At 34.4% G+C, this 11222-nt stretch overlaps 1 protein-coding gene across 2 annotated transcripts in view; it reads left to right on the forward strand.

Moving 5' to 3' along the window:
* Positions 1-10598, forward strand: part of LOC148955439 (beta1,4-N-acetylgalactosaminyltransferase A-like) — a 34734-nt gene extending 24136 nt beyond the window's left edge. Inside the window, exons 4-6 of one of the 2 annotated variants that reach the window (XM_089108203.1) lie at positions 2078-2261; positions 4461-4679; positions 7988-10597. In XM_089108203.1, coding sequence (XP_088964329.1) covers positions 2078-2261; positions 4461-4679; positions 7988-8126 — 542 coding nt within the window. In that variant the 3' untranslated portion in view covers positions 8127-10597. Of the gene's footprint in view, positions 1-2077; positions 2262-4460; positions 4680-7987 lie in introns of both variants that reach the window. The other variant, XM_089108204.1, reaches the window with a different exon arrangement.
* Positions 10599-11222: the final 624 nt, after the last annotated feature.

An 11222-nucleotide genomic window follows, 5' to 3' on the forward strand; every position in this document is an offset into this window, starting at 1 on the left:
CGCTGCAGTCATTATTCCTTGCAACTTGACGAATCAACCAATATGGTTAATACAGCTCAGTTGGCTATTTTTGTAAGAATGGTTTTGATGACTTCCAAGTAAAAAAAGAGCTATTACAAGTTCTACCGCTTCGAGGACATAATACGAGACAGGATTTATATTCTGCTTTTAAAAAGCCCATCAACTCTGATAGTATTTATTAAATAAAAAAAACAAGTTTTTTTTAACTGAAAGTAAGGAGCGACATTAAAACTTAAAACGAACAGAACTTATTCCGTATATGAAAGGGGCTGTCCCCTCCTCAATACCTCGCTCTTTACGCTAATTTTTTTTATTGTTTAAAAAAAAAAGTTGTGTGACAGATTCAAACTTTAGCGTAAAGAGCGAGGTATTGAGGAGGGGACAGCCCCTTTCATATACGGAATAATTTCTGTTCGTTTTCAAACAGTTCGTTACCACAGTTCAATTTCAAACAGTTCGTTACCACGAACTGTTTGATTATGTACAAAAAATTGTTGGACTTGGCAACGAGGTAGCGAGGAAGTATTCATTCTCTAATGTCGTATAGACAACAGCTGTCCAAAGTTACTGTCTTGCCATTGCATAGGACACCATCAATCATTATGCGGTAAGTTTTGGGTATGAGCAACACGTCGAAAAAAATAATTAAATTCATATATTAAGTATGAGTTCATACACTTCAGAGAGACTTACAGTCCCCCAATTTAGGAGAATTACAATCCTCCGTCTGGACCAATATGAAAAATCATTTTTCGGATAGGAAGCATTGGTGTGTCTACTTTTCTCTCTTTTTTTTTCTTCGTCTCTTTTGGGACACTGAAACATAATAGATATTAATTTCTTGAAGCTGAAGAATTAGGACAAAAAAGTGTCATCTCAGTACTACCCATGCATTAAATTTAAGGTTTCAAAGGCGAATCAATCAAATTTTAATTATATCATCGCTTCGTAGATTATGCAAGACATATGTATAAAACTAGATAAAAAAAAACTGACTTGGGATATTTTCCAATATTTGTAGAATAGTGATAACTAAAATGACCAGAGATAAAATTAGCTGGATATTTTACACGCCAATAAATTTTATATCTGTGAGCCAAATATAATACCACCTTTGATCTTTGCCTCAGATTTAACGAAAATCGAAGCATACATGGTACATCTAACTCAAAATCTATTCTTATACCGAAAAAGCTGAAACATGGTAAACATGGAAGAACCTCTTCTTCTTCTTGTTTGGTTGTTGTGGAGACGCTCCGGGATCAAATTCTGGGAATAAAAACACTCTAAATTGTCCTGCGATTATGTAATATAAAATATAATAAGGCAACTTAATCAAGTCTTCAGCTGAGTGGATGAGATGCTGCCTAAACATACTAATGGTTTTTATATGCAAAAGTTACTGTCTTCTAATAAGGCTGAGGTAATTTCAGTGGTAAACTGACTGAAGAAGCAAACCTGAAAACAGGTAAAAGATAAAAAAAAAGAATTTTTTTTGTGTTAGAGAAGTGTCAAGAATTTTCACTTATTTAGAGTGCAGTAAAATTGAAATGTCGATGATAGGTATCATCAAGGCTGTAGCGTCAGGTGCAAACTAGTAAAGAACAAACTCTAGCTCATATTAACTGGAAATTTAAAAATGCGTTTCTAAAAAAGCCATCAAGTGAGAAAGGATCGCCGTTTGAAGCTTGTTTAGGAATGGTAACTGTCATTTTCGTTTATCTTAATGGTAATAATTAAAAAAAAGTTTCTGATGAAAATAAATTGTGTCTGGTCAAGTTTGTCACATTTTCACGATTAGTCCAATATAAAGCTCTGAAGAGCATTTTTCATTGTATAAAAAAATAAAACTGGAAAAGATTGGACTCTGTTATGCACTGTAACAAAATGTCGTGCGAGTTTACAAGGAGCGTACTGTAGACATTCCTTACCATCCTTTATTACCTAAGTCTTAGAATTTACAATATATAGAAATATGTAAAGTCTGTTCTGTTTGAACCCATATTTTACTCGAAAACTGTACTTCTAGAAATATATTTGATTAACTTCTTTTCAGGTAAATCTTTATTTAATAGAGCCATGCTGATGAATATTGGGGCCGCCGAGGCACTTCGGCAGTATGATTACCAGTGTTTTATTTTTCATGACGTTGATCTCTTGCCTGAAGACGATAGAAATATTTATTCGTGTCCTGAAATGCCTAGACATATGTCAGTTGCTGTGGATGTTTTTGACTACAAGTAAGAAAGTGCATTCACAATATTTTGATTTCAGTTATTAATTTTAACTTTCTTTATTTAATCACTATATCGGTTGTTTTCTTTAGAAATTAGCTGAAACGCTGTTTCTACTAGAAAAAAAATGTTTTCCCTCTATGGAAAGTTAACTCCAAGTGCTTAATACCAGCGTACATATTCTGTTGCTTTAGCCCAGGCTGGATTGCTGAGTATACACAATAAGCACATGCGTAGGGCATCAAGTGAAGGGGGCATAATGCACACTTATAATAGCTCGATTTTCGACTTTTAGAAAAGGAAAAAATAGAGAGTTTCAAGGCAAATGTTTGCTGATTTCCAGTACTTTGGATCGTAAGTAGCCTACTTTATCATGGACATTCGTGAGGGGAGAGGGAATGGCTCCCCTTTATGAAACAAGAAGTCATTTAAAAAATGTGAAATACCCGTTTGAATCTTGGTAAAAACAAAGCTTCTGGTAGCGCTTTCCCCTATTGGTACATTTCCTGGGGGCGCTCATGTAATCTATAGGCTCAGTAAATAACAAATAGAATCATGATTCAGTCTCATTAAACTTCATAAGATGGTTTTAAATTGTGTTTAAAAAAAACATAGTCTTGAAATTGATTGTAAAAAACTCTTCAACCACCTAAAGGAAGTCTTGGCAAGTAAGGACTAGTATCTGTTAGAATATATATTACACCATTTTTCTCCCAGCAGTGGTCTTATCGTTTATAGTATCTATGATGCATGCAAAATTACACAAGATGACAATATGCTCTGAACAGCTGAAGAAAAAGGCATCTAATAAGAAACAACAAAAATCACATTGAGTTCAAAACTAGAAAGCATCATAATGAGATTTGTAGTTAAAAGACAAAGCAAAATTACATGGAATGAAGGAATGTGTGAGTTTAGCTTGTGTGAGACTGTGAAGGATAAACAGGAAATTTTTAGATTTTTAGTATCTATGACCCGTGCAAAATTACACAAGATGACAAATGACTTCGAACAGCTAAAGAAAAAGGCAAGGAACAAGAAACATCAATAATCACATTGAACTGCAAACGAACATGTGAATCAAGCTAAAGAATAACCCGATGATTGTGCTAATGCGTGATTGGAGAATCAAGTATATACAAGCCTACCACGTGACGAGTGCTGGATGTATATGTATATATATATATATACACACATATATATATATATATATATATATATATATATATATATATATATATATATATATATATATATATTATACATATATATATATGTATGTACTCAAAAAGTATCGTCATGCCGAAAATTAAAGGGTCAGAATCGCATTTTTTTTATTTTGTGGGAAGCGAACGTCAGTTCTTAAACTTTTCGCATGATTGTTTTTTTGCTATAGGACTTAAATTCCATGAAAAACGCATAGTGTTTTCACAAGTTAGTGTTTTATCCAATATAAATTTTGGCTTAATTCTGCTATTTGACATATAAAAGTTTTTTGGTAATTTTTTACTTAGAGGCACTGACATGTTTTTGCTCACATGTCAACCCTTCTTCTATATTTGATTCCGACAGTTTTCTTCGGAGAAAATATAAGGTCCTCGTGCGTTGCTGTATATAATTAATACTTTAGAGGATGAATAACTTCAAGAATGCAATAATCTCAATTATTTTGAAAATGAACTAAGCAAATTCCAAACATACTACATATTTTGTTTGTCTCAATTTACTTTTAGCGCATACTATAGCAGATTTTGACAGACAGTCTTCAATAATTAAAAACTTGGAATGTGGCATTTCTTGAATGACTTGTATAGCTTCCGATAAAATGGATTGGGATCTATCCACTTTAAATTTGTTTTTGAAAATGGGAGGGGGAGGAGAGATATGTCATCTTGGTAATGGGGACGACAATACCAAAGCCAGATTTTTATCAAAATTCAAAAGTCATGAAAGAATGTGATAAAAGTAGGATTCACTCAGGAATTCATATTGGCGAGAGGGGGGGGGAGCCTTCATTAAAACGCTTAAAAATAAACGGATCATAATGAAAATATTTTAAGTGTGGAAAATACTGATAAAAGCAGTGGAGTCTTTAGGCCTGGGTAGGGGGGGCAGCTGCCCCCCCCCCATTTTTTCTGACATCTGATGCCTATTCTTTACGCATTGTAAAAAACGGACTAATTTCTTGTTTTTTTCTTTATTTAGGTTACCTTACCAGGGTTTATTTGGTGGTGTGTCGGCCATGAACCGATCTCACTTTGAAAAGGTGAATGGCTTTAGCAACATGTTTTGGGGATGGGGAGGAGAAGATGATGATATGAGCAATCGTATTCGCTATAAAAAGCTGCTTATTTCACGTTATCCAGCTAATATTGCTAGATATGTCATGTTATCGCATAGCAAGGCCAAACCTAATCCTAGTCGGTAAGTCTTTCCTTTTGCACTGTTTCTCTAATTTTAGATTTATTTTTCTTTGTGAACCCATTTCAGCATCCCATTTTATGTCCCCAAAAGTTCTACCTTTGTGTCCTTATAAACTGTTTCTTATAAGGCTAGGGCATTCATACCTGTTTTCTTTTCCCTTCCTTTAATTTATCTGGGGATTTTAACCAAGATAGTACTGATCTCGCATATTTAAGACACGCCCAAGCCACTTGATGTATCAAAACGCTACTGAATTGCCAAAGGTTTCCTTCGTTCCTATTCCCAGCAGGCTACCATTCAAAAATTTAGTTTGTATAATCACACCGTCAAAAGTTTTTGTTTTTTTAATTGTAACGTTAATATTGAGAATGATACCTCAAATGCCCATAGCTTGTTTTTGATATTTGATTTATTTTTTATGTTTTTTGCTTAACTAAAATTTAGGAATAATAGAAATTATTCAGTTTTATATATTTATTTTACTGGTAGTATCTTGAGAAATGGTGCTTCTAAGATATTTAAGTTATTCTACCTTTTTCAGTTGCCCACCTATCTTCTCATTGACGTATCTCCTCCACAGTATTTACAAGAATTATTCGTGTGATTTAAGAAAACATAAAAATTATTCCCTAGCATCAAGTGAACTGAAAACTAACCCGAAGGCACATGTGCTAGAGCGTTGAAACCCATATAGACTAATGAAACCTTACTGATTTAATTGACAGCATTTGACCATTTTTCTGTTTTTGTCTATAAACAATTCACTTTTTTTCATTTAATGTTCTTTGTATTGGATTATGTTTTGCTTTGTTTTTTTGTGTTCATTATTTTCCCTTCTAACTTACGACCTGGTCTACCCTATGGACTTCATGTTAGTTGTTGGTTAGTTTTCCTTAATGTTGGGCAATCATTTAGTAGTATACCCTCACTCAAGTATATGATTTTCTTCGGTATCACTAAGGAAGCCACCCCTTCGCCTCTCATATATTTTCATCTGCTATTGAAATTTTCTAAGTCTATGATGCTAACAATTTTTATTTTCTATCATTTAATGTTTTGTTTTTTGTCAGACCATGACGATTTCTTTCTAATATACTTTATTTATTTACTAGTAGAAAACGTAATTAAAAATCAAAGAGTAAGATCTAGGTCAGAGTTGAGCAACCATTTCGCCGTTGTGTTCTATTTCACCATTCCTTTTGCTTTATTTTATGTGTGTATATCATTTGTTTGCGTGCTGTATGCCAAAAGAAATCATGACTTGTCAGACCTCTTGCCTGATCTAGGTTTTTTTTTTTTTTTTTTTTTTTTTTTTTTTTTTTTATCTGAGCCAATCAACTAGAAGTCATAAGTTTGCCACTTGAGTGACCAAGCGCCTGCTTGCTTTAAGTACTGAACAGTGTCTGGATATCCGCAAAAATAAGTATTTTTTTGGAATTGAAGTAAACCCCGATATTCCCATTCAGACTGAAAACTTATCACAAATCGGATTGTATAAATAGAAAGCGAGTCGCTGAAATCCATTAAATATCAGCTCTAAGATATTATTACACACTGCCCTTTAATACCTTTTTCAATTACATACGATATTAATACATATACCATCTGTGAACAAAAAGTGAAAAGTTGTTGGTAACAATCTGAAGATCAAGAGAGCAATCGTGCTTGTAAAATAGTTAATAGTTAAATACAAAGTTAATAGCTCTATTGACTGAATATTAGGCATGTACCTGATAATGTATGTGAACTTGTTTGCAAGAGAAGACCGTTTGTGTCTGTAAGATGGTACATTTATCAGACAAAAAAATGCATAGAATTTGGTTTTGCCAATACAAAGGGGATAATCTCATATTATGATGACTTTATATAAGAGTTCGAATATGGTTCTAAAAAAAAGGCCTTGGGTATAAGAAATGCCTTGGGATTGTCTTTAGTACAGGGAAGGCCTTAGGTGTAGGGAATATCTTGGGTATTAAGGTCTTCAGCTTTTGTGGAAGAACTTTTTATCTGGGATTTGAATGGGAGAAAAATGTGTAAAATTATTGTGTAGCTCCCCTTGATATTGGTCCATAGAGTGCAATTGTTCTAGAAAAATTGAAAAATAATACCATAAAAACATATCTTTTTAGTGTTCCTCTTCTCTTTCTACTTCCCATAAGGATCAGAGGTTTGTTCACCTGTGGAACATGAAATTGCGTTCAATAATCTTTGGTTCCTGAGATATTGCAGATTTTGACAATCTGGATGCAAATAGCTTCTTTAGATTTTTAGTTCAACATCACCCTCAGCATTCCCTAAAGGTTTTAACTTAATACACTTAGCAGGTATACCCTTCTGACAATTTGATGCACGGAGTGTTGTTTGATTTAGTTCAACATCCCCTCAACTTTCCTTGGAAGTTTTTGCTAACTACCCTTAACTCCTCCTGAGCTACTGCATGTATGCCATTTTGACAACCATGATCCACTTGATTTCTTTTGATCTAGTACAACATCCTCTCGACTAAAAATTTGTACTTAATACCCTTAGCCATTCCTGAGATATTACAAATGTTGCCTTTTTACGGTCTTTATGCTCATAGTGTCCTTTGATTTTGTTCCACACCTTCCGCACCATTCCCTTAACGTTTCAACTTAATACCATCAGAAGTTCCTGAGGTATTGCAGATATGCCCTTTTCACAACCTGGATACGCTTAGCTTCTTATGATTTAGTTCAAACCCCCTCTCAAATTTCCCTGAAGGTTTCAACTTAATGCCCCTTGATGTTCCTGGGTTATTGCATATGTGCTGTTTTGACTACCCCGATGCCCGTAGTTTCTTTTGATTTAGTTCAATATTCCCCTCGACATTCCCTGAAAATTTCGACTTGATACCCTTAGCCGTTCCTGAAATATTGTAAATGCGCCTTTTTTACTACCTTGATGCAAATAATGTCTTTTGATTTTGTTCAGCACCCTGCTCACCATTCGCCGAAAGTTTCAATCTAAAACCCTTGGATGCATGTATTGTGTTTTGGGAAGCTTAAACAAAAATCATGGTTTGTCTCCCTATCTTTCTTGAATTAAATCTCCATCTGCAAATTTAATCAGTAAGTAAGATCCACTCGAGGAATTATCAGCCCGTTTACGAAATTAGAGTGAAATAGACTCTTATTTCGGTTACTACGACATAACATAAAGGACTGCTTGCTCAAATTGTTTTCTTCTGTGCCGCGTTTCCTCCCTTTCAGGCCTTTTCCGCTTTTTGTTTGAATCTCTTGTTCTTTATCTGTAACTGTTCTTTTTATTGTTGTCTTTGTATTCTGTAGGTTTCGTGTGATGAAGAATGGAGCAAAACGAGCCCAAGTAGACGGATTGAAAAATCTCCGCTACAAAAGAGTAAAAATTCAGTTTATGAAACTATGCACATGGATATCAGTTGATATATCACCCAAAGAAAGATCTTAGATTGTGATACATTGGTAAAATAGTAAGATTCTGATTTTGAAGTTCTTTTGATTTGAAGTATGTATGTTCAAGCTAAAACTTCGAAATGAAGATTATGCAAATGATTGTATTGTCTTTGTAAATAACTAATTTTCCAGCTTTGTTTACCTGTAATCCAAGATGAGTGGCTAGCGGGTGCCAATAAGCGTTTTAAGCTTGGATGAATAGTCGAATTTTGGATAAAGTCGGAGTACGATAAAGAAAATCTGTCGAGTAATTATATTAATAACACGGAGTAAAGGATTAAAAGTAACCTGTATATTACATTCCCGCATTTATATTGAGGAAAAACATGCTGAGATCTTAGTTACTGTAATTTCAAATGTGTTATGTTATTATTATTTTTTGTTTTTAATTAAATTTTTCTTCCATGTTTTAAAAAAAAACCGAGAAGAGTTAATCAAATCTGTTTCCCAGCATCTGATTTTAGTCTCCAGATATTTGGAGCTTTCTACTTTTTTCCTAAGTCGCATAATTGCTCCTTTTATCGCTTGCAAAGGAGGTTGATAGGAAATGCTATTTTTGATACCAAAATTGCATTGTCGTGTCTTGAAGGCTGAAAAGTTATCCTTGTTTAGCAAAATAATTTTTTTTAACAGTCAAAACCCGAAAATCATTTCTCTCATTATTGCTCTTCACAATAAATCATGTCTTATAACTTTCTGCATTTTGATTTACTAAGTGGATATCGAGGGTAAATGAATTTCCTACTCAAAAATCCATCTAACTATTCATGTTATATCAAGTCTAAAATTCTTTACATGATTTACTTAAATCTTGACTTTATTTAAGTGTAACGATAAAATTTTCGAAACATTAGTGCTATATAGTGATGTATGTGCACAACAATCACAGTATTGGAAATAGATTATATGTTTGCTCAATGTCTATAATGTATCATGAACTTTTTCTAAGCATATGGTATACGCTTGTGGCTCTGCTATATTCAAAGTATAGCTGCTAAATAATTATGTAAGACTGTTGCCCTTTCTGGACGCCTTTTGCAAGTTTCTTGAGAGTTTTGTATAACTGTAGTTTTTTGTTTAGAACTCGTGCTGTTTGTTAAGATTTTTGTTGAAAATTTACTTTTATTGTGTGTACATAAAAAAGTAACGTCATGCATTCTTTAATCGGATATTGTCTCAAATTTGTTTTTAGTTTCTGAACTAGATGGCAATGAATTTGTTTTTACTAAATCCTATGATTCTCTGTGCAGTCCCTATGCTCCTTAAAGAAAATACCAAATGTGACCCTCAATTTTAATTGCCAAAAATTTTTGTCGTTTAATTTCTTTCTTTCATGAATTTATCAAGAATAATCAACTTTCCTTTTGGGATTAACTTTTTTTAAACGAAAAAGCTAGAGAAAAAGCTTATTCAGTTGAAATTGATTTTCCTGGACCTAAGATCTTTTTTGTTTTGTTTTTAAAAGCCATACTGTATATTTTAAAAGTACTGTCTGACAGGTTACTGAAGGCAGGTGTCTGAAGGTATGTGGACTTTACATTTATTATCTTTTATTTTACTTTTTTCACTTTTCAACTGTTAATATCTTTTTAAATGCAAAGAAGTGAGGATTTGTTTGAAGTTTCGTTTGTATTTTTCTTTCCTTTTTAATTGAAGATACCTGTTATTTTTTTTAAGGTTTCCTTTAAGAATTTTAAGAAGTCTCCCACCAATATTCAAGTCTAGCTTACCTGTGTTAAGATATTTATGAGGATCACATTTTTACCTCGGTTCCATTGCAAGTGAACCACCATGTAATTGAACCCCAAGCAACTGAACCACCGTACAACTGAACCACCATGCAACTGAACCACCGTGCAACTGAACCCTCGTACAACTGAACTCCATTTAGCTGAGCCCTCGTGCAACTCAATCCCCATGCAACTAAACCTCATTTAACTAAACCCCCGTGTAACTGAACCCCCGTGCAACTGGACCACCATGCAACTGAACCATCGTGCAACTGAACCCTCGTATAACATAACTCTCGTGCAGCTCAAACACCGTACTTATATTGGGTAAAACACAAGTTAGAATTTTTACATGTTCAACCTTGATGGCATTGTGTGCTTTTTAAAGTCATAATGTAAATGACTGTCAAAATGATTAATAAGAAAGCTCTGTTTCGTTGTCACAAAAAAAAATCGGATGTCACAAACTCTTAAAGCCAGATTTATTTCTCCTTTTTTATGTCCATTAATGGGGTTTCCCTTCGCGCTGTCACTGCTTACGGGTCTAGGCTCTACCCCCCCCCTCTCTCCCAAGGAAAAACTCTCCCCTGGAAAATACCCCCTCGCGGAAAATAGGGTTTTCCAAAATGGAATATTTTATTTGGGTTCTGTTATTTTTTAGTTTAGCTGAGAAGTGCAAAGGAAAGTTTAAAAGAGGAATTTATGTGTAAGTCTTGCCCCCTCCCCCACCCCCTCCTTGAAAAAATGTTCTTCTCATGGAAAATGCTCCAGAAACTCTCCCCCCTCCCTTCAAAAAATACCACGCGAAAAATGTCCGTATATTTCCTGATAACACACACTTTCTGTAAGCAATGGGCCAATTACAAAACTTAAAAAGGTACTTAAACTTCTGCAATGGGGTTCTCCGGTTGTTTCGTAGCTAAGGAGGGGGGGACCTGAAAGGGTGCATTTTAATGCCAAAACATCTCAACTCTCATTGAGCCTTCGGATAAATACAGAATTAGCTCTAGGGGAGAGCAGGATGGAGGTAGAAATTAGTTGTAATCCCCAGACAGTTCTAGTCTTTTTTTTTATAAGTCGAAAGTGATTGGATAAGTATAGTCGAAAGTATTTTTTGGAGGGGGATTTTTCAGGGTGAGATATTTTCCAGGGAAGGGGGGGGGGGGTATTGGGAATTTTCCGCGAGGTGGTATTTCCCGGAGGTATTTTCCACCGGAGCTGTTTTTCCTGGGGGACGGGGGTCTGGTTGTCCTCCAATCACTTTTTACTTTTAAAAAGGGCACTAAAAGTTTCAATTTTTAATCGAACAATAAAAGGTGATTAATAAACATGATTAACAAAAAACCCCCACAGTTCTTGGG

The sequence above is a fragment of the Artemia sp. Qi Xiang Cuo genome, chromosome 2, assembly GCF_049724085.1.
Source record: "Artemia sp. Qi Xiang Cuo chromosome 2, ASM4972408v1, whole genome shotgun sequence".
NCBI lineage: Eukaryota > Metazoa > Arthropoda > Branchiopoda > Anostraca > Artemiidae > Artemia > Artemia sp. Qi Xiang Cuo.